This window comes from Ursus arctos, unplaced genomic scaffold, assembly GCF_023065955.2.
Source record: "Ursus arctos isolate Adak ecotype North America unplaced genomic scaffold, UrsArc2.0 scaffold_31, whole genome shotgun sequence".
Taxonomy (NCBI): Eukaryota; Metazoa; Chordata; class Mammalia; order Carnivora; family Ursidae; genus Ursus; species Ursus arctos.
The window spans coordinates 5464325-5489213 of record NW_026622997.1 but is presented as its reverse complement, the minus strand read 5'-3'; the positions used below and the strand labels follow the sequence as shown (position 1 = coordinate 5489213).

The 24889-nt window shown below is 35.3% G+C and overlaps 1 protein-coding gene across 3 annotated transcripts in view; it reads left to right on the top strand.

Moving 5' to 3' along the window:
- Positions 1-24889, top strand: part of EXOC2 (exocyst complex component 2) — a 248708-nt gene that overhangs the window by 72978 nt on the left and 150841 nt on the right. For 2 of the 3 annotated variants that reach the window (XM_026511359.4, XM_044388711.3), the window contains exons 5-7: positions 3006-3119; positions 5115-5239; positions 14595-14675. In XM_026511359.4, coding sequence (XP_026367144.1) covers positions 3006-3119; positions 5115-5239; positions 14595-14675 — 320 coding nt within the window. The remainder of the gene's footprint in view (positions 1-3005; positions 3120-5114; positions 5240-14594; positions 14676-24889) is intronic. The other variant, XM_026511361.4, reaches the window with a different exon arrangement.

Genomic DNA, 24889 nt, shown 5'->3' with positions numbered 1-24889 from the left:
GCACTTTCCCCTCACACCACTGACAGACTCCCACTAATTCATCTTGCTGTTCTTTCCAGCTTAGACACATGATCCTTGACATAGCACTCTAGACAGACATTGCCCATCAATTAAGGTAGAACTATGGGGTATGGCCTATGCATATCAGAAGGAAATGTGTCTAGTTACTTAGCAAGGGCTCAGGCCTTTCCACTCAGTCATTATATTCCCCAAAAGTTCTAACTTGGAGGCATGATATCCAAATAAATAAAATGAGAATATAAAGGTGACAGGATTTTATTACTAAGTAAAGTATCAAACCAGCAAGAAGAATCCAAACCAAGATAAACTTCTAAAAATGCAGAGTTCTCCAGCTACCTCTCGGAGATCCTGTCTGGTAAAAATGACCATTAAGGTTATGGGACACACACACACCAAGAATATTCAGACTGTAGTCTTTTAACTTTTGAAGCCAGTGAGGAATGATGTGCGATTGACTTGGTCTCTGAGTTACTAATACTGAGGTGATGCTGCTGGATGTCCATGACTCTCTTAAAGTCTCATTTTTACCTTGTCTATTACTGCAGTGCTAAGCAGGGCTTTCTTTCACCCTAATTAAAAAAAAGAAAACATCATAGTGAGAAAGGTAAGCGATAGGAAATAAGGGTCTCTCTATCTCGACTGAGGTGCTAACACAATAGATGTTAGATTCTAGATTAAACTGCAGGGTTTACAGAGGAAGTTATAGCTGCTTTTGTTGTTTGCATCCCTTGCCCTTTTAGGGAGTATGAAGCAATGAAGGGAGCCCGGAGTAAAGGGAGAAGGTTTGTGAGATTCTTTGGTGAAAGCTGTGCTAGGCTGTGAAGGAGAGGTATGGTGAGTGTGTACTCTTCTTCACTCCTAACTGGTGAGTGTGGCTTCCATGGAGCCACCGGGTGAAAGTGTTCCTTGCATTTGTGAAACAGAGACCCTGGCACCTGAGAGCACTCGAATGGTGCACATGGGCAGGAAAGGTGTCTGCCCTGGGAAGGGTGTTTCCTGGGACCAGATGAGCACCTCACTGGAGAGAGCAGGCTCCAGGCAGTTTTAAGTTGTATGTAAGGTGACAAAGAGCTCCATTAGAGTCCAGAGAGTATTTTTGAAAAGATGGAGCATTGATCTTGGACCACACTGCTTAGTTTCTTTTTTATTTTTATTTTTTTATTGTTATATTTCTTTCTTTTTTTTTCTTTTTCTTCATTTTTTTAAAAATTTAAATTCAAGTTAGTTAACATATAGTGTAATATTGGTTTCAGGAGTAAAATTTAGTAATTCATCACTTACATGTAATACCCAGTGTTGATCACAAGTGCCCTCCTTAGTGCCCATCACCCATTTAGCCCATCCCCCACCCAGCTCCCCTCTAGCAACCCTCAGTTTGTTCTCTATAGTTAAGAGTCTTTTATGGTTTGCCTCCCTCTCTGTTTTTATATTATTTTATTTTTCCTTCCCTTCCTCTATGTTCATCTGTTTTGTTTCTTAAATTTCACATAGAAGTGAAATCATGTGGCATTTGTCTTTCTCGGACTTATTTTGCTTAGCATAACATTCTCTAGCTCCATCCATGTCATTGCAAATGGTAAGATTTCATTCTTTTTGATGATTAATAATCCATTGTGTATATATACCACATCTTCTTTATCCATTCCTCAGCAGATGGGTATTTGGGCTCTCTCTATAGTTTGGCTACTCTTGATAATGCTGCTATAAACATTGGGATGTGTGTGCCCCTTCTTATCAGCATTTTCGTATCCTTTGGGTAGATACCTAGTAGTGTAGTTTCCGCATCATAGGTAATTCTGTTTTTAACTTTTTGAGGATCCTCCATACTGTTTACTAGAGAGGCTGCTCCAGTTTGCATTCCTACCAACCTCACTGCTTAATTTCTGAATTGAGGCTGTGTTTGTAGTAATGTGACATCAACTCTCTCTGAGATGAGAGTGAGTAGAAGTCATTGGACCTGTCCACATTTTCTTCCAGGGTGGTAATAATCCCCACTCCCCCAACCTTATCCCAAATACACTGGGCTATAAAACAGTGCTGTGTCTTGTCCATACCCCATGAGTTTGACTTATCCAATGTATGGGACTGGGGAGCACATTTCAGTCAGAGGAGACAACAAGATCAGAGGAATGAAGTAAAAATTAACATGATGTGTGCAGGAAAGTATAATCCCTTTGAAGTTGCTGAAGTTTTAGTGTTAAGGATTACAGTAGCGGGAATGAGTCCTGAGAGATAAGCAGGTTCGAATCATGGAGAGACTTGACTATAGAACTTGGACTTCATCCTGCACAGATGAAGAGATAGGGATTTGGTGAGGGCTGCTAGCTCATAAGCCTGTAACAGGGTTTGCCCATGTTACTTTTGCTGTTAGACACAGCTGTCTAACTTCCAGCATGGAGCCTGAACTGTAGTAGTAGTTAGTTATTGTTTGAACAAATAAATAAAGGAAATGATCCACAAGTTGGTCATAAAAATGTAGGCAAGAAAGTGAGCTGCTGGTAAGGTATTGCCTGTTATAAGCTTTTCTTAAAATTATTCTAGATATAGACATGTAAATATGAGTATTTTATAGTTAGCTCTAATTTTTATCAGTAGGCATTAGTATTTTTAAAACAACTTTCACATAAGTCTTTAACAAAAACCATTTTAACAAACTAATGTTCTTAAATTTCAATGTATCCAAATTTTTATTTTTATCCACCGAATAGAGAATGATTGCATATTTGGATAGATATCATAAACTTTAAACTCTATATTGATGTAATTTCTGTATTTTAATTTCTTATGTATACGAAGTTTATATGATAACTCAGCTGCGGTGTAGGAAATGTATTTTGTTTACACATGTAAACATAGACCCCAGAATGTATTATGTATAATCGTAATGGTTTGTAGTCATGCTTATCCTAGGTGCTCCCGGATGTCCGCTGCATTATCGTAGTAACAGCACTTCAAGTATATCTTAAACCTTTTTTCTCCCTTAGAAGTAAATTTCCCCAGAAGGACTTAGAAATGCTGTTTCCTGGAATGAGTGCTGATTTTACAAGTGAGAATTTTTCAGCTGCTTGGTACCTGATAGAGAACCACTCAACTACCAGGTCAGTGGATGTTGGACTACTGACTGTGCCTGGTTCCATGTGGATGTACTTCACAGGATTATATAATAATGTGGGGTTTAGGTCTGTCTCTGCCACCTAGGAGTCCTTTGACTTTGGGCGAGATCATGAATATCTCAGAGTGTCCTTTCCCTTATTTATGAAATGGTATTCTCAGTTAGCAGATTCTTATTTCCTGCTATCTTATTGTTTCTATAGGATTCATATTTGTACAACACATTAAAACTTTGTGGAGTCTCAGCTTGGTACCTGAACTGATGTGTCTAAACATGACCTCTCTCTTTCCAAATAATAGAACTTTCAAGTCCTGGTGTAAATTAGCAACATACTTCCTTCCCTAGAACAAAGGAAGATGAATTGATTTGTCATTTTGCATAAATTTGCCTTAAAATTAGCTAAAAAATAGTCAAGGTCATATATCCTGCTCCCTTTTGTCTGCTAATTACATTTTACTACACACTCTACAAGAGCATGTTTGTAACTTTTTTGCAAAACTGATTTAAACAATTACGTTTAGTAACAGTGTTTGAATAAGTGAATGGTTTATTGCCTAAAATTTACATTCTTGAAAAGTCAACTTGTTAAAATATACCTTAGGAGAAATTTTTCCTTCACCAGTTAGAATGAAAACCATTAGAAAACACGAAGAAGAGTTGGTATATATAAAGAGAGAAAGAGAAAGAGAGAGAAAATCCTGATAAATTTTTAAGATTTATTTATTTATTTTTAGAGAGAGAGACAACTCGCGGGCACACACGTGTGTGTGTGTGTGTCTGTGTGTGTGTGTGTGTGCGCGCATGTGTGGGGGTGGGGGTGGGGCAGAGGGAGAGGAAGAGAGAGAGAATCTTAAGCAGACTCCCCACTGAGCGTGGAGCCCAAGACAGGGTTCTGTCTCACAACCCTGAGATCTTGACCTGAGCCAAAATCAAGAGTTGGACACTTAAGTGACTGAGCCACCCAGGTGCCCCAGTCCTGATAAATTTTTAAAATAAATGTCAAATCTTTTCCTTGCAGAAGATTTTCTAATTTTACATTATGGATGTGCTTTTTCTATTACTGTAAGTCAGAATTGATCTCTAGTTTCTGTATAGGGCTATCGTGGCACTGAAGAATATATTCAAAGTTTTATAGCCAGATTTTCTTAGCCTAGCTGGAAATAAAACTTCTGAAATATAGAGCCTACCTATTTTTCTCTGCTTGATATGTAGTGATGAAGTATTTTGGTCTTTTTAATTCTTTACATTGTGAGTTGACCCCCAAGTTGTTTCTTTTTTTAAAAAAAGATTTTATTTATTTGAGAGAGAGTGAGTGAGAGAGAGCAGGAGCAAGGGGAGGGGTAGAGGAAGAGGGAGAAGTAGACTCCCCGCTGAGCAGGGAGCCTGACCTGGGGCTCAATCCCGGGACTCCAGGATCATGACCTGAGCCGAAGGCAGACGCTTAACTGACTGAGACACCCAAGCGCCCCTTGACCCCCAAGTTTTTCTGTAATTTCACTGTTTATGACAGAGGACTGGATATTGATGTGGTGAATAATGGTATGCTTAATTTATATACAGAATACAGAAATGAACTTCCAGAGAAGTTCTGCCTTACATAACTTCATAACCACTGCATTGATCTAGGTCTGCCCATCAGGGAGTTGATAGTCAGAACTCCTTACCTTGCATATCAACATATGATATATATTGCTTATAGAAATACCCACATGTATATTTACTTCTTAGGGGTCTGACATATTTGGAATGATCGTATGAAGACTACAAATCTGTTCTATAGTTGCTGTAATTTTCATTCGTAATAAATAAAAGATTTAGATGTAGGTAAGAATTCGAAAGCTTTTGTTTTCATCTGGTTACATATTATATCAATCTGTGTCTTTCTTAACTTAGGCTTCAGTATTTTACATTTAATGCATTATCTTAATTCTTTCTTGCTTTTTAGGAGTCTCAAACTTTTGGTTTCTTAATTTCATTTCAGTTTTGAACAGCTCAAAATGGCAGTTACCAACCTGAAGAGACAGGCTAACAAGAAAAGTGAAGGCAGCCTGGCGTATGTGAAAGGAGGTCTTAGTACTTTCTTTGAAGCCCAGGATGCCCTCTCAGGTAAGGTGACCCTCACAGCCATCTGCTGAGGCTTCCCAGCGGAAACCTGACACTGCGCTTGCAGAGTGTTTACAGGGTGTGACATTCAGTCTGTATTTATACAAGTAGAGATCTAAAATGTGCCATAAATATTTGTTGCAGACCAGGCTGGAATCTCTTTGAAGGCTTGGTACTTTAAATATTTGTCTCTGAAGCTTTTGTTGACCCACTGTACATATGTGAAATAGGAGACTATGCCTCTCCATGATGCCCAATCTCCAGGGCCGATAAGAAACTAAATCCCAATAGGTAATAATCTAGAATTTTAAAAATCCTTTTATAGCCATCAGTATCTTACACATGTGACTAGTTCTGTATATGTGTTCGGTTTGGAAAGGACTGATGATAATGTGTCATTCTTTTTAGGTATTATCCATGGGTCCCATATACAGTAGTTAAATGTCCACCATCCATGTTGTCATCTTTATATGGGAAAGAAATTATATTAAATAGATATAGCGTAGCTTTAGACATTTCAGGGAAAGATGTTGGGTATTTTTTTTTATCCCCCTAAAATCACCTTTAATTAATAGAAATTAAATTAATGTTTAGTAAAAAGTAAAATATATTAGTAAAAGCCTGATTCTTTTTAAAAACAGAGATACCTATAACCAAGTACCTATATGTAAGTACCTGTAACTTTAAGTATAGACTAAGAGGCCACACTTTCTTCACTTCAATAAGACTTATTATTATTTTTTTAATTAATTTGTATCCTCAAAGTATAGACATCCTTTTATTGTTTTTTTAAAACCCCTCTCCTCCTGGGGCAAACAAGCATGGTTGACTTCTGTCAAGTTCAATGTGCACCTGATAGAGCTTTTTCTTGCCAGTAGAAGTTAGGTTTTTGAAGGAGTAAAATGTGAATGTCTAGGAGGGAACAAAAAAATTAGGTAATTTTCTTTGATAAACACTATGTGCTCTATATTTTTTGAAGGGATGCTTTTCTTTCTTTTTTGTGCTTATTGGTGTCCTAAGTTATCAGTGTTAATAGAAACCTGAGCATATATGAAAAGAGGTTAGCATTATCAAGTAGAATTAAGTTATTAATTCCCTAGTAGCTATGCAAATGATAATTGGCCATATGTGATTAGCATTTCTCAGAAATTAACTGTAATTAAAATTATTTCACTTAACAGAAATGTATGTTTGCCTTTTTTCTCCGTTCTTTTTTTAACATATGTATTTGTATGCACATGCATATTTATTTATGGTTTTAGTTTTATAAATGGCTTCAATCTTGGCAGATTTCAAGAAGTTTTATTTGGTGCATTAAATTTATATATTCTCATTTAACTATCACATTTGTCCTAGAAGTATATTGGTAACTTAACGTTTAACAGAGATCATTCTGACCAGCTGCTTAATTACATGAGCAGGTGACTCTATGGCATATAGAAAGTGATTTTAATAATAAATTTAAAAAGTTTAGACACACATCTCATTTGATGTAAATGAAATGTATATTACAAAAAATAGTAAATAAATAATAAGCCGAGACTACTTGTAATCCCGTTGTAGAGTTAATGACATTAACATTTTGATGTATTTCCTTTTGGTCTTTTTGTTAGCTTATATGAGTACATATTTCAAAATTGGAGTTATAGTGTGTATACAGTTGTGTATGCTAGAAACCTCCTTTATTCTTTAGAGTGCTCCTCTGGGCAATTATTTTAATATACTATAGCATTTGATTTATTAGTAGTTCCTCAGAGATTTTTCTGCCTATTGTCTTAAGCAAAATTGATCTATAGTTTTTTTAAAATGCTTTTTTGGTCGGGTTTTGGTGTTCATGTTCCATAGAAGCACATGGATCTGTATGTGTGTATATATATGTAGGTACTGTGTGATGGGTTATGTAGGTTAGGAATTACAGGTTGGAAATCTGAAAAAGCTAATTTGTTGAAAGAACTAATAAATTATTTGCTCAGGTAATTTGTTTTACTTTTCTGTTATGAAAAAATTTCAAACATGTTAAAAGTAGAATAGTACAGTCATGCCTATATAACTGTCAGCTAGAATAAGTTACTAATATCTTTTCATACTTGCTTCATTGATGCTTTTGGAGAATGGTTGGTTTGTATGTTACTTATCTCAAGCAGTGAGTCTAAAGCAGCATGACATTTCCCTCCTACGTACTAAAGTATGATTCCCCCAAATAAGGACCTTGACCTACATCACCAGAATGCCATTATCACAACCAAAAAAGTTTCAGTAATTCTTCAATATGATCTAATTCCCGTTCCATATTCAAATTTCCCCCAGTTACCCTCCTACTTTCTTAGTTGTTGGTTTGTCCAAATCAAGATTCAGATTAGGTCCAGGCCTTTCTTTTTTTCTTTCTTTTTTTTTTTTTTTAAGTCTCTTAAGCCTCTTTTAAACTAGAACAATCCACTTACCTTTGCTGCCTTGGCTTTTTTTTTTTTTCCTCCCATGCAACTGATTTGTTGAAGAGATGAAGCTCTTTGTCCTATAGGATATCCCATACTCTGAATTTGACTGATTACTTCCTCACGGTGTCATTTAATTTATTTTACTCTCATTGTATTACCTGGACTTATCTCTTTGGACATTAGGTTAGATTTGCTTTTCAACATTTTTGATCATACATGGTAGTGTGTCCTTTCTGTTATATTATATCAGGAGGCCGTTAGTGTCTGTGTGTTCCTCCTTTAGAGACACTATGGTGGATAAGTGGGTTCCAGTGGGATGGATACTGGTAGTTGCACGTGTATGTGTGTATATATTTTTTGAAAATACATGTTTTAAACTTCTGAAATTTCTACTCTCTGTGTCCTGTTTATTTTGATTTGGTTTTCCCCTGAAATTCTGTTTCCTCAAGATTTCCATTTTTAGCATTGTGTTATAATTTTTAAATCATTTAAAATCTATGTTATAGGCCCCTCTCATTATCAGTTCAATTTGTGTTCTACTTCCTTTATTTACATTAATTCTTTAGGGATACCCTTTCTTGTGTTTTTAATATTTGAATATTTAATTTTCCTCTTAGATTTAGTAGTTCGTAGTGGATTTGTTTTTTAAAGTTAGTGTCTAGTGTAACATTATGAAAAGAAATTGTGTTTCTTAATAAATGTCAATCTTCTGTCACTGTGCCAAGATAAAAATGGGAAGGGAGGACATGTTCTCATCAGGGCACACTGTTTGATATATTATCAATGCCTGATTATTTAAACCTAGGTTATTTATAATAAACATGTCAGAGAAATCTCCCACTTTAATTTTGATTCTGCCAGTTTTTATTTGTAGGTAAAACATGTTTCCTTTGTAACTTTTGGTGGCTTGAATTCTCTTAAAATTATTATAGTATTACAATGTAATAATGATAGCTGTGAAATTAGGAGCAATTCTCGAGACCACCTACAAGTTTGATAATTTGCTACAATGACTCACAGAACTCACTGAAGGCTGTTTTTCTCACAGTGATGGTTCACTATAGTGAAAAGATATAGATTAGAATCAGCCAAAGGAAAAGGGCACAATCCAGGAAAGCTCTGTGCATGGAGTGAAAGTTGCCCTCTCGTGGTTGGGTCATGGATGGCATTGATTTTCCTGGTGTGATGTGAGACAGTGTACGTGGAGTATTGCCATCCAGGGAATCTCTTCCAAACCTTGGTGTTCATAGTTTTTACTGGAGCTCTGTCACGTAGACATAATTGACTGTTCCAATGGCTGACCTCCATTTCTAGTACCTTTGGAGGTTGAGCTAATGCTGAGTGACCCAGAGTCCTCACCATAAACCACATTGTTAGACTATCTGGTTTGGCCCGGTGCCCCCAAATAAACAAAGACACTTTGATCAAGTAAGAATTCAAAGAGCTTAGAGGTAAACTCTCAGGAGCTGAGGGTAAAGGGCAGACCTCTTTTGGGGCAAGATTAAATTCTTTACTACCTGATAACATTAATATTTCATACCCTTCCTTTTGTATGCATTTGCCTAATATACGTCATATTATTTTTAACCTTTAGAAATTTGATTTTGGCGTCTTTCTTCTAAGCAACATGTGGTAGGATTTTTATGTTTTCATGCCTTTTTGAGAGTCTTTGCCTTTTAATAGAAGAATTTAAGCTATGTACATTTGTCATAACTGACATTTTTATCCTTTTGTTTTATTGCTGTATCATATTTTTTGGTTTTCATTTTTCTCTTTGTACCATATAGACCATGTTGGTTGCAAATCTTCCAGATTTGGAAGAAATGTTTTTAAATTCTATCATAGGTTGTCTTTCGACTCCTGTTGTGTATGACAACGGTCTAGGACATCTTTATTTCTTATGCTCTTTCCTTTTTCCTGATCTTAATTTAACCTAAAGTTAGCTAGCTTTTTATTTTACCTTTTCATTTTACCTTTTCTTTTTCATTTTATTATTACGTTTTTAGGTTTATTTTTGTCTTTTGCATTTAATTTTATAGCATATTTACCATAGTTAATTAAAATTTACCATATACTCATATAAACTTAATTGGCTTTAATTTTTATTGCCAGTCATTTTATATTTTGTCTTTTCTATATATGAATTTTTTGTTTTCAACAGTGGATATATGTTTTGTGCTAGAGCTTTTGAATTCTTGCATGTCTGGAAATGTCTCTTGCTTTCATACATGAACTACCTCTTGGCTATAAGAGAATTGTTTTCTGAATTGATCCCAGTGTCCTTTACTGTTATAGAGAGAAATCCTGAGCCAATGTAATTCTTTATTACTTATGGAGGAATTGATTGTTTTTCTGTCTCCCTAAATGGTTAAAAGATATATTTGTTTTGATTTGAATTTTAAAAAGAACACACTTTTTCAGGATATATTAGAATATAAGTCTTATCTTTATTTTTCCCAATGCTTGATAAGCTTTTAGAATCTGTAGACTCATATCTTCAGTTTTTAACACTTCCTTTGTTATGTCAGATACCATTTATTGTTTGTTTCAGGATAACTCTGTATAAAAATATTACTCCTTTCTTTCTGCTCTCCTGTGTGGTACCCAGAACTTTTTCTGTTTTTCAGTTTACACTGCTAAGTTGCCCAGTCGTATGCCTCAACTAGTTTCCTTCTGTTTCCTGCTATACTGGGTATTGGGAAATGTGGTCTCTAAATGGTTGTAAAGGAAAAGGAGTTGTTAGAGGTAAGAAAAATGGGGGAGCAGAGTTACAGTCCTGAAGATAGTTATGAAAAATTAGATGTTTCTTATCTGAACTAGGCTCAATAGAGATGACAGAGTATAAATAAACACCTTTCGCTGGTCTTCTTGATATCATCTGTGTTCTCTTTGATTGAGTGGACTGTTTCATATGCATCCAAGGGTGTTTTTCCAACCATCCTGCTCAGGTAGACAGTATAGCTTTTATGTATCTTTAAGTTTTTATGCTGCTGTCAGTTTGCTTTTTCCTGTGTATATCCATAAATATTTTAATTAGAACTTGACAGGTATGTCTGGTATAACTTATCTGCTAGTGTTAACCTCAGTGTGTTTATTGTAGCTTTTACTTTACTATATCCTGCAAAAATATTCCCAGCAATTGGTGTTACTTTTCCATGGCAGCCACTCTGCCATTCTCTTCATTCCTTGAAGTTTTGATGAGCCTAGTTTCTTACCAGTTACTGTTCACATGAGTTTTTGCAGGCCACAGTCATGTTTGTGGAGCTTTTCATATCATTAAAGGCCTTCTTCAGTTCCTCAGTGCCTTCTGATCATCTCCTTTGTTTTGGTGACTGTTTCCCAGACTGCTCCCCGAGCTTGTCACCTGTCCAATCCCTTGTTTGTTTTATTGCCAATTCCAGCATTATTACTTGATCCTTTAAGAACAATTATGGACCAAAACTGTATGAATTACTTTTATTTATGTTATACTAAAGAATACCTGAGCAAAGAGGCCAAAGCAGAGTAAATAACACGTGTTGCTCAATACACAATTGACCTTTCCTCTCATGTTACTTTTATTGCTGCTACTTGAGGCAGTGTAAGCCATAACTGATTTTTTGGCACATTCTGTTGTAAGTGTCTATTGGTATATAAAGGTTATAGGCAGGTATGTTTATCAAGGATCCAGTTCTCTAAGTGAGAATCCTTTACACCTTTTAGCTAAACTTCTATGTAATAGTTTTATTTTATTATTTATTTTTTTTTCCATATAACTGAGGAAAAGAAGGATTCATAGATTACCCAACCTATTTTAATGTAATTTATAAAATTTTGTCACTCTCATAAAAATTTGGTAGAATAAGAAGTAGGAACTAAATGTTTGAAAAGATTTCTACAAATTAAAATTTTTAAGACACCTCATTCTAACTCTTCTTAGTCTTCTATTTTAGTAAGTATTATCCTCAGAGGTTGGCATGTGGGCCAAATTTGGCCATGGCCCATCTTTTTACAGGCCAGGAGCTAAAGATGGCTGTGTTTTTCAAGATTTGTTTGGGAAAAAAAGAGAGAGAAGTAGAATATGTGATAGAGGCCCTAGGTGGCCCCCAAAGCCTAAAATATTTACTATGTGGTTCTTTATAGACACAGTTTGCTAGTCTCTGGCCTAGTTTGAATATTCCTGTCTCATAGGCTAGTAGTAATATATAGTGGTCAGAGTATGTGGATCACAGTGTACCTGACATAAATCCTTATAGACATTGCCTGTAAACACACGGCATTTCTCAGTGCCTCATTTAATAATGGCATTGTATAAATGCATAGACAGATACTTTGAATTTTTAATTGAAATCTGCAAATTTGATGTCCACCTTTAATAAGAGTTAAATAAAACAATTTCAGTGAATCACTAGGCAGTCTTTCTATAACTTTGATTTTTCTTTGACTAGAACTTTTATATACATACTTTTTTTGTTTCCCAAATACAATTTTATGGTGTTCAACTGCTTCACATATTTAAGTTTTAATAGATTAGAAACAATAACAAACCTGTGATCATGGACCAAGTTGCTTATTGAGTTATACTATTTAAAAATGTTTTTAGAGAAAATAAAAGGTCAAGTGAACCAGACATTGGGTTATTTGGTTTAATTTTCTGGAAAATAGGATTGCCTTTATCAGATCCCAGTGTCTCTCGGTCCTCATGCTTGGCTGACAGCTTGACAGTGGCTCTGCTGTGGTGGAGATGGGCGGCAGGAAGCTGCTTTGTCAGCAAAAAACGGCTGTAAACTGAGCTGAGGGGAGCCAGGCTTACCTCGTTTTGACCTGCTGCTGATCAGTGATGGGTTTTGTCAGCAACAGAAATGTGGCCGCATGATTTCCTTTAATGGTTTTGACGTAGAAAGCACCATTTGAAGCAGGGCTGCTATAAGACGCAATGTCTTACTGCCATGGAAGAACCTTATGCAATGCCCCCTTAATAAAATGAAATGTGTGCCATGTGTTCTTTTGCAATAAGATTGTCAGAAAATTACACCAGCCTTTAAATGTATTAATAGTGTGAGCAGTGTTTTTAGTTTAGCTTTTTTATATTTTTGGCATTTTTATCTCCTTTCTTTAAAGATAGGGAAGTTATTTTCCATTTAACTTAATAAGTTCAAGTTAAGTTTAGGTTTTGATATGTGGAAACATTTTATGTCACTGTCACCACATAATCCAAATTTGAAACATTAAATAAAGAACTTTCTTTTCACTCGTGAATCAACCAAGACAATTAAGAATATACTGGCTGATTTTTTTTCCCCCAGATGTATTTCTTTTTCTTTCTTTAAAAGTGTTTCTTTAATAGAGAAGCAGTCTGTTTATAAATTTCAAACAAAATTTGAAATTGCTCTAAAAAAAGGTATTAAAAAAGGACAGGACCAAAATTAGAAAGTAATTAAAAGAAGCAGAAAAGTAGATGTTATTATGCATTGAGAATATTTTTACAGTGCATTTGAGCACTGAATTTTACCCAGAATTGTCTAATCAGTGAGTCAAAGGAAACAAATCAAACAGTGATTGATTAAAACGAAACTTTTTTTTTTTTTGGCCTAAGCAGACCACACCCTGCTCCCCCCTCCCACAATAAATCTACCACTCATAACTGATGGGTTGATGCAGAACCTGTAAAATCCTTTTAAGAAGAGTTTGACATTCTCTTTGCATGTTGGAGAATAGCTACTATCACAGTGATGTTAATTTCATTGTACTGGCTGTGAAGCCCATGGAGTTACACATCTTATATTTGAAATTTTGCTAAAGGAAGTTATGTGAAAGAATAAAATCCTGGGTGTTTAGCAGCTATTATTTTGGAGAGAGGTTTCATTTATTTGCAGCTGAATGCAGTTCTCAACTAACATAATAAGTCTATTATTTTCATTCTACAGGTGTGAAAACAGGCTTAGCCAGGTTAAGTTGCTTGCCTATGCAATACAGGCAATATGGGGTGAAGTTTTTTGTTCTGGGATCAGACAGTGTGAGTTCAAATTTGGGATTTGGCTTTGTGACGTTGGTGAACTTATTTAATTTCCCTGAGCAATGGATTTCTCCTCTGTGAAATAGAAATGATATTAGAACATATATCATTGACTTCTTACCAGATGAGCAAGATGCATTAGAAATTTATCATTGTCCTTAATTTATGGTCGTGGCTCAACTAATGTTTGCTTTGCTAGTTTTATTATTTTTATTATGTCAGAATTTTGAATTTGAAATTATATTTGGTGATTTCATTTTGAAAAATTTCTTAGTGCTTCACCTAGGTAAGCCTCGATTTGCTCTGCTTAAAACCTACCCTAGGTTTTTAAAATACAGGTAAAACATTTTTTTAAATATAAATTTTAAGTGATTTTTTAAATAACGTTTATCAGAACCATGCAAACATAGTATAATTTGTATATCCACAAATTGATATATTGGTGGATGTTACTTGAGAAATTCCAAGGAAATAATAGAAATGAAGAGAACATGAATAATGTGTATTTTGCCATGGTTTGTCCAAGGCTGAAATGAAATATTTTGAGGTTGATATGCTTCAAATACTAGTATTTCTATTTTGTAGATGGTGAAACTGAGAAATAAAAATGACTTTCCTATGGCCAAATATCAAAGATATTAGTTACTTAAATCTCACTTTTCTTTTTTATTTTAACCGTTTTTACCACTCAACCTTGATGATCAGATGACTGAGTACATGTATTATTTTACTATTTTAATAGTATTAAACTATGAGTAACGTAAACTGGTGTCTGCTGGTTACTTTGCAGAGTTTTTGCATGTTTGTGCTTCTTTCCAGCAGTGAAAATAATATGACCATTTTTTAAAGTTGTTTAAAAATGTCATTTTGATGTAATGTCTTCCCACCCACTAAAATAGCACACACTTTAACTAGATGTTTTTTCTAGCTATCCATCAAAAACTAGAAGCGGATGGAACGGAAAAAGTAGAAGGATCCATGACGCAAAAACTGGAGAATGTTCTGAACAGTAAGTTTTGTCCTACTACCCAAAACTATTTATGGACTTTATAACAAGCTTTAATATAGTTCTTGGACCTGGTTTCACAGAACAGGCAGTGAGTTGCATTTTAATATTTATTTCTAAATAGTAATGATTTAATAAATATAAAGGAGAGTAAAAACATTGAAAATGAATGTTCTGTTTTGTTTGCATTTTATTTATAAGAAATCATAATTTGAAAATAAGCCATATGCTTCTAAAGAGTGAAACTTGCTACCATAAAAGAGACCAGTATATAAATAACATTATCAAAGAGAGGAAAGTGCCGAAGCAATAGGCAGGATTGCCATTGACCAGATCCCTGAAACACATCTTCATGTATCTAACAGTGTTACAGCAAATAATATCAGCTCCTAGAATGACAGACACTTACATGTCATTGATTTATCTATACCATGCCTTTTTCCAAAGTGAATTTAAGGCAGCTTCATATTTAAGAGACATTTTGTAAAAATTGTATGCCAACAAAACCTGACATATACAAAGTTTTGGGTCCCACCCACTTCCCTTATATCTTTTTTTCCCCCCTGACATTCTAGTTCCCAGCTACTGATCCTAATAATGTGGAAGAAACTTATCAGATGAATCAATTCCTATTATAATATTAGCAGCTTAAAAGTACATTATCCTCTTTCACTCATATAGTAAACATTTGACAAAGAGCAGTAGTGCCCAGGGGAATTTCCTTGTTTTTAAATATAAGTATAGCAAATGGTTTCCCCATAAAATAGGGTTAAGAATAGCTAAAACATTTAAGAACCCTCACATCAGATCTTTAGTGATTCTGTGAATGCAGGACTATGATATTGAGTTAGTTTTGGACTTCTGGCTTAATTTATTCCTGTGATAACTTTCTGAAATTTTTTTTGGTAAATGTTTTTAAACTCCCAGGATCCCTGATAAAATATTTTCTGGAAAAAAGCTTTAATTTGATGTAGGCTTTCCTTGGTAGAATTTGAGTACTTTGATTTCATCCTAAATTTATGAGTTTAGCAGCACTTTAATTTTCCATCTGGTGGTGGTGGTGGTGGGTTGTTGTTGTTGTTGTTGTTTTGCCTTGAGATTTTGCCTTGTTTTTGTCTGAGAACCAAGTCACCAGTGTAGCTGAAATTAATATATTCTGAATTCAACTCAAATAAACATTTACTAAAGCTATTTCTATATTAGTATAGTCAGACATTTTAAGGTCTTGGAAAGGAATTTCTACTCAGGGATGCTATTTTCACTGGAGAACTTGTCATCAAACCATGATATCTGTAAAAATAAAAATGATATTATTTCAGTGACTTTAAAACAGTGATTTATAAGAACAAGCTGATATTGTAATTATATTGTTGTATCAGTAAGAGAAAATAGATACTTATTAAGGTTTGGAAAAAATTAAGATCTGTTTCATGTGTTAGGTTTAGCATAGTATGTTAACATAATTTTTTTCTTTTAAAGAGTACTTTAGGAAACCTTCCCTTGGAACTTGTGGTATAAAATTTGTAAGGGAAATTATTTTACCTTTATTCCTTTATAACCACAAGCTTTATCTAGAAATGTGTCATTTTAACTTTATTGAGGTTTACTCTTCTTTGATAAAGTTGGGCTTAACTAGTCATTTCTTTATGAGACTCTCCTTCAGGACTTTCTGCTGTAAAAATTTTTCTTAAAGTGTATTCCTTTTTATAACTCTTTCTTTTTTCTGGAAACATTTTTTATGAACTTGATGTTGACGCTTGCTATCTTAGGATAAGGTTTTGCTAATTCAGGTCAACATGACAAACATTTCTTTAAGACTGGTTTTGTAAAAGTACCATGTTTGGTTCAGTGTGAGATACAAAGATGTAAGACATACAGCCCCTGCCCTGTACACATGTCCTTTGTCCAGGTGGTTGTATCATAGTTCGGAAGCTGGAGAATCAGGGGGAAAAAAATTATAGAGGGGCACCTGGTGGCTCAATTGGTTAAGTGTCAGACTCTTGGTTTCAGCTCAGGTCATGATCTCAGGGTCTTGAGATTGAGCCCCACCTGACGTGGAGCCTCCTTAAGATTCTCTCTTCTCCCTCTGCCCCTCTCCCTCCAGCTCATGCACGTGCTTTCTCTCTCAAAAAAAATTACAGAAGTACTATGGAAAATTTAATTTCTTTTCTTTTGGAAAGGAAGGAAAGAATAGATGAGTATGAATATAGTTTAGTTTGCTGAGATTATTATTAATGCTTTAATCATATGTATAATTATATGCCAATTTATGTGTTTTTCCTCAGTTATTTTAAATGAAAGTTTTCAAAATTCAAAAGGGCAACCTTTTTCACTTTAAGTTTCTAAAGGGTAATGTTAACTATAAGAAACTTAGTCCATTCAGAATATATCAATATTGACGCCTTTCAAATTGAAATTTTTTCATTTTCCTTGACATGTGTTTTTTATATTTGGCTTTGAACCTAATAATTCCCTCTTGATTTCAAGCCAGGGATAAAGGGATGACTATTAATTTATATCAAATTTACATATCCAGCCCTATGTCCTTAACTTATTCCAAGAGAATAGAATAGCGCTCTCCAATAGGACTTTAGTTATTGAGCACTTAAAATGTAGCTATATTACTGAGGAATTGATTTTTTAATTTTTATTTAATTTTAATAAATTTAACTTTTTTTTTTTTTTTAAAGATTTTATTTATTTATTCGACAGAGATAGAGACAGCCAGAGAGAGAGGGAACACAAGCAGGGGGAGTGGGAGAGAAAGAAGCAGGCTCATAGCAGAAGAGCCTGATGTGGGGCTCGATCCCATAACGCCGGGATCACGCCCTGAGCCGAAGGCAGATGCTTAACCGCTGTGCCACCCAGGCGCCCCTAATTTTAATAAATTTAACTTTAAATTGAAATAGCCCTATGTGGCTGGTAGCTACATGTTAGACAGTGCAGGTATAGACATGTTATGTAAGTATTTATAGTAGCAGCTGTGGTGGTTAATAGTTAAAACTTTTGCAGTGCTCACTAAGGGTCAGGTATTGCTTTAAACATTCTCTGTGTATTTACTTCTCTATGAGGCTTATGCTGTTGTATCTATTTTTTTTTTAAGTAGACACCACACCCAGTGGAGAGCCTAATTAGGGTCCTGAACTCACGAGCCTGAGATCAAGACCCGAGTTGAAATCAAGAGGCAGATGCTTAACCGACTGAGCCACCCAAGCACCCCTGTTATTTCCATTTTATTGACAAAAAAACTGAAGCCCAGAAAGATTAAATGAGTTCTCTAAAGTCATACAGTAGTAAGTGACAGAGCTGGGATTTATATCTAGAAATCTGGCTTCAAATCTGTACTTTCAACTATCAACAGAGCTTGCTGTGCGTGGTTTTGATAGGCATGAATTTCAGTCACCACAGTTTGGTTAAATACACCTGTCCCCCAGCAACACAGTTCAGATTTCCATTATCACAGTATATTTGTCATAATCGCATAAAGTACAAAAGTGGTTGCCAGTTGTTTAGTCCACAAATCACTCCATAAATAAGAGATGTGAGAGATGATCAGTGAGTAGTTAACCTCTTTTTCTTCAGAGTCTGTCTGTGACCGGTCACTATACATATATTGACACACAGACAACAAGCATATAGATGTGTGGACTCCTTGTCCCCCAGACATAAACTCATGTGGCTTTTTATAGAAATAGATAATCAAAAGAGGGGATTGGCCCACAAAGATGAAAGTGCATTAAAAAAAAAAAAGTGGTAACAGTGTAAGTGAAATTCAAATCTACCATGACTGGAGTTACAGAAGCAGCAGCTGACGGGGATGTACGCACTGCTGCTGTTCAGGAGACTCGAGCTGTGCAGCCAGAGGAACTGGATAAAGGTGAATTTATCAGTGGAAATGAGGAAAGGATGAAGAAAAGGATGAAGACATCCTAGGGGAAGTGATGCTTAAAGGAGTGCTCAGAGACAACCAATGACATTCAGAGTACAAAGGATAAATCTAGAAAGGAGTATGATAATTTATCAAAGTATAGAGAAGATGCTTGATATGTATTATAAATTTTAAGATGAATAAAAGCAAGCAATCTTGATAATTTTTTTGCAAAGAAATAGAGCACTTGTATTTTCAATGTTTCTAATATTTTAAATCATCATAGAGAACTAAGTAAATATTGGTTTTACTTTTTTTTCATTTTCTTATTTATGACCAACAGTAAGCATGTTTTTAATGTTGCAACAAAAATTTTTCAAAGTCGCAGAACAATCGTAATTTTCCCATTAATTTTTAAGATTGTTTGCTTGGTTTCAACTTGCATAGCCTTTTATGCAGTTCTGTACACCGTGCCAAAAGGGGCTTGTACTGTACTGCACCACCTCTCTAAGTAGAAGGAATACTGGGTACTGTTTCAGAGGCTTGGTTTTAGTCCTTTTCTCTGTAAGGGTTTATTGAGCACATGTTAGTTCCATCAGGGATATGAAGATAGTACTTACGCATTATTCCTTAGAGTTTATAGTCTAATGGAGAACACAGATAAGCAGGTGATTAAATTATGGTATGATGATTGTCTGCTGGTGGTAATCCTGGGGTGCATCTGGAGCCTGCACAAGATGTACCTTATTGAAAAGTGGAGTGAGAGAATCTCAGGAGAGGGTCATGTGAGCCTTCAAAGATGAGTAGGAATTATCCAGGCAAGCAGAGATTGGCGTGTGGGCAGCCAAGTGGATGCAGGTATTCCGACAGGGCAACCCACCTGAGGAGGAAGTCCCTGACCTCAGAGGAGACCTCCTACAGACCAGGAACCAGGATCCAGTATGGTAGTGTGCAGATGTGAGATGTAGGACTGCAAGGTAGAGGGGGGTCTGCTTAGGATAAGCTTTCTGTGTGGTGTAGTAGAATTTGTCTTTATCCTGAAGACTTTTGGTGAGCCATTGAAGGATTTTAAATAAAGAAGAGACATTATAAACTTTTTAAAGAATATTCTGCCATCTGCATAGAGAATGGATTAGGAGAGAGCTAAACTAGAGACAAGAAGAGGCATCAGATAGACGCGCACAGTTGTCATGTAAGAATGAAGTGCTGAGGACTTTTAACTGAAACAGAGGTGATGAAGGTAGAGCGAATGGCAAGATGAGAGTTGTTAGGGAGATGAGACGGGCAGTATTTGGTTACCAGTTTGCTGTGGGAAGTAGGAAGAATAGTAGTAGTCAGTAATGACTTTCAGATTCTGGCCTCAAGTAGAGCAAGAAGGAGCAGGTTTGGGGCATGAGGAGAAGAGTAAAGAGGTAAATATTCAGTTCAACTTATAATTTGTTGAGTTTGCGATTCCTGAGGGTTGTACCCATGAATATCTTTCTAGCTCTCACTATATCCTGTGTGTGTGTCACATTGAGCAAATTGAATAACCTCTCTTTGTTTCAGTTGCTTGTACTATAAAATGGGGATAAGAATAGTGCCTGTTTTAGGGACATAAACAAGTTTAAGTGAATTAAGAATTAATATCTTTTTAGAATAATTAAGAAGAATTTAGAAGACATACTAAGTTTTTAAAATAGCACCTAGCATAGAGTAAGCACTCCATATTGTATGTATGTCTAGTATGTCTTTATGCTACCCACCAAAGCTTCCCCAAACTCTTTTTAGGTTATAAGGTATCCATAGAGGCTAAAATGTTTTTTCTTCCTCCACGGCATATTCATTCTTTTCTTCCTCTTCTTCAGTTCTTGCCAAAGAGAGGCGAACTGAGGGCCTAAGAGTTGATTGTCCAGCTTCTACTGTCCTTCATGTTAAAACCTGACCAGCTATCTGTCTAGATTCAGGGTCCTGCCCTAAGTCCCCTACAGCTGACGTGCTCCGGATTATTGCCCTCCTTAGCTCTCCTGCCAGGGTTCACTTAAAGGGAAATCCTCAGGGTTCCTCTAAGGGACTAAGTTGGTAATAGGATGATGCTGGGCTGTCACAAGAAATGCTCTCATGGGATCCCCTTAAAACAGCCAAGGCTGATTGAATTATCTTTGGGATGGTTCAGAATAAGGAACTTCTTTGTGATGAGTATTCATTAATAAAAATTATTGTATGTTTAGGAAAGTATATGTAAAGATTAGTCCTTTTAAAAAAATACACTATTATTGACCCATGCCATTTATTACATCCCCACGACTTACTTTAAAACTGGAAGTTTGTGGTTCTTGATCCCGTTCACCCACTTTGCTCCCAGCCTTCCTCCCCTCTGCCAACCATCAGTCCATTCTCTGTGTTGATGAGTCTGGGTTTTGTTTTGTCTGTTTTGTTTTTTAGGTTCCACATATAAGTGAAGTCGTATGGTATTTGTCGTTCTCTGTCTGACTTCTTTCATTTAGCATAATACCCTCAAGGTCCATCCTGTTGCAAATGGCCAGATTTCATTCTTTTTTATGGCTGAGTAGTATTCCTGTGTGTGTGTGTGTGTGTGTGTGTGTGTGTGTGTGTGTGTTGTGCTTATGTGCACAAGCGCTGTGTCTTCTTTCAAAATTAGTCTTAAGCTAACTGACATCACAAGGTATATATGATTTTGGAGTCACCAACATAGATATGATAGTTGAATTTAACAGGATTGAATAATTTGACCCAAATCCTTTGTGTAAAATGAAGAGAAGAAAGACAAGGTCTTAAACCGCTAAGGAATATTGAGCCAAGTTTGTAAAAAAAGGAATTGACTTAGTGGTGTGCTGGTAAATGTTTAACAAATAGCATTCCAGAAAAGAAAAAGAAAACTAACTTTAATATTAGCATTTCCAATGTCCAAATTTTCCCATCATGATTGATTTCAAGCTATCAATTTGAGATTACTGAATAGAATTTGAGGAAATGGGAACAGTGGCTCTTGGGAGCAGTATGGAACCCTTTTCTCATTCCCAAGATCCTAGTTCTCTGTACTTTCGGTAGTGCTATAGAATTTCAGTGTCAGGTATGGCTCTCTAAACAAGCATGAACTTTTGGTGATGATGCTATGCATGTAATATCATCATGTTATAGATGGCAGTGTATCTGGTTATTTTCTGAAATCTGTTGAGAGAAACTGAGACACATACGGTAGGTTATTAGGTCTCTTTGCGATCCTGGTTTTGCTATGAATTTAAATGTATATTTTAAAGTTACTTTAAATTGCTAGGTACTTTAATGTTTCCTTTCCTAATCTCATTCACCTTGCCTGTTCTTGGAATAAAATGTGTTGTGGTGTGTGTGTGTTGTGGGGGCACTCCTTCATTCACCTTCATCCCCAAACAGAGAGCGTAGGTTAAAAGTCACTTCTGTCATCTACAGACTCAGGTGTCAGTGCCTTGGGTCACTTCAAAATAAGAGAAAGTATAATGCTTACTTTAATAAACATACTTGAAATTATAAGATATCATTAGAATTATATGACTAGTTTTTCTAGATGACCGGAGTTCCTGGTACAATTAATTTTTTTTCATTATTAAGGATAGAATATCAATAGGGAGATAAGAGTTTGACTAGTAAGTGTGCAGTGTGATAGTGTCTTTTCTTCCTGTCTTTTTTTTTCAGCTTTGTTGAGCTATAATTGACATATAGCATTGTGTAAATGTAAGGTATACATCACGTTGGTTTGCTACACTTGTATCTTGCAGTATGGTTACCGACTTAGCATTAGCTAACACCTCCGTCACATCACATCATTGTTTGTTTTTTGTGGTGAGGACATTTGAGATTTACTCCAAGCAGTTTTCAAGTATATGATATGTATTGTTAACTGTATTCACAATACTCTGCACTGGATCCTCAGAATGTATTCGTCTTCTTTCTGGAAGTTTGTAGCCTTTGATCAACATCTCCCCATTCCCCCCACCCTCCAGCCCCTGGTAACCACCATTCCTCCCTTTTTCTATGATTGGAGTTTTGTTTTTGTTTTTGTTTTAGATTTCATATATGAATGATACCAGGTAGTATTTGTCTGTCTCTGACTTATTTCACTTAGCATAATACCCTACAGGTTTATCCATGTTCTCCTTCTTACATTGAGGAAAATTTTACAGCTCTTGTTGACCTATGACAGTGGCAGCCCAGTGCCATTATAGCAGCCTTGCTCTTGGTGCTTGTGGTGCATCTGTAACTGAGACGATGATAGTCACAGTCCAGTGAGCTGGTGTTGTGACAGCCCTCGTGAGGAGAAACAACCAGCTTTCAGGTCCAGAGTTGTCTAGATTGGTTCTGCAACCTGTAAGACCTAAGTCACACAGTAGTTGTTCCAACCCCTGCCAGCTGCCTTAAAGTTGGGTGTTCTCCGTGTGAGAAGGTGGAGTAAAGATGTGGATGGATTGGTATGTGGGGGAAATTATTCTTGGGAGACATGGCAGATGTCTGACTGATGGCTTATCTGCAGTGTCACTTCGTGTGAGAACACCACCACTGAGTTTAGTGGTTTTGTTTTTCTTATTAGTTAGCCCTAGAGAATAAAGACGTAAAATGCATTTTGTGAGCTGTTGTTGATTTTTATCTGCTTAGTTTCACTGCTTTCATTTATTTTATTAGTGATAAAATCATCCAGTTATCAAAGAGTTATAAACTCCCAAAATTTTATTGTGAACGTGGTAAAATTCATAACAATAATAATTTATGGATAGAAATTATAAATTAAAATTATGATTTCATAGCATATTTCTCTATGTGCATATATTAAAATTCTCCACATATACATTTCTTTATAAATTATAATTTTATAGTTTATAATTTCTGCCTATAAATTTTTCTCTATACAATGTTAATTTTATTTAATGATAAATGAATTTTCTACTCGTACTTGTTTTCATACTTTCTAGAGGAGTTAAAATTATTAGTTGGTATTTCTTTCTTACATTTAAAAACAGTGAGTAAAGTCTAATTTTGAACTCATATACTTTTGTCCCAAATTCTTTTATTGTGCAAAAAAAAAAGTGCTTGGGAATTTAACATCCACAGCCCACATATAAGTAATCAATCTTTTAAAAATATTTAGTGGCATTTATGTATCTTTTCATTTATGAAGCCTCAAATCATGAAGTTTATATTTTTAAATGATAAATACTTAATTTTCTTTGAAGAAAAATGTTTTAACCCTAATCAGATTTCAAATACTTCATTTAGCCACCATTATGTGGTTTGGTGGGAAGAAGGGAATATATTTTTTCTCAACTCATAGAAATTTAGTGTTCTGCATTTGAAAGCATGTGGTGAAAACGGCTATCTTGACTAGGTTTTTCTACTAGGCCTTTAAAATTTCAACAGAATTTAAACATTATTTAGATAAAACAATTATGTTACAAAGACAACTTTTAACAGGATCAGGCCACCCACAGTGTGGACTAGAGAATATGGCATGCAAGCCACCCAGTGAGACTGAGGTAATTTTTTCATCTTTGCTTAAAGTATAGTCAGTAGACCAGATAATGTAGAAACTTTTTATGAGCAGCGATCAAACAGCCAAAAACAGTTATCCTTTTTCTCCCCTTTTCTTGTGGCTAGTTAAAAATATTTCACAAGTTGAAAAAGTTAAACTGTCTTTGTGCACAGTAAGTTTTGCTTTAGATAAAGCAATTCTTTCATATTATAGCGATTTGTATGTATAGTTTGAAGTCTTTTAGGTTAAAATATATATAGAGAGAGAGAGAGAAAGAATATCCAGTTTGTGTATAAATTAAGATTTAAGAAGTAAGTATTCATTAATGATATGTTAAAATTTGTCATTTAAGTTGCTTATGTAATTATTTGTGCCTGCTGCATAAACAGATAATTTTACCGAGAAATAGAATTACTTCTGAAATACTTCTTTTGAACAACTTTTCTGAAAAATAAATATTTTTCTTTTTTTTATTGCCATATAGGGCAGGTATTAAATCCAGAGAATTTAACTCGTGTAGTTGTGTGTGCCTGTGTGTATATGTGTGGGTTTTAACCTATTATCTGAACTAATGAAATAATCTAAGGACCCGTAATTGCTACAAAATTTAGAAGAGTAGCTAAAATAAATGTAGGCTCACATTAGTGATTTTATTTGGGCCTGGTAAATATGGTTATTTTTAATTGGATACTATTTTTAACATATGAAAAGACTCAGTGGGCAAAGTGGAAATGTATTTTAGCAAACCATAAAAGATCTCCAAAGTAGCTAACTTTTTAAAAAGTCTGTTGAGTTTTAATGTAAAGCTACAATAGCAGCCTATCATTTTGTTTTATTTAAGCTTCTTTT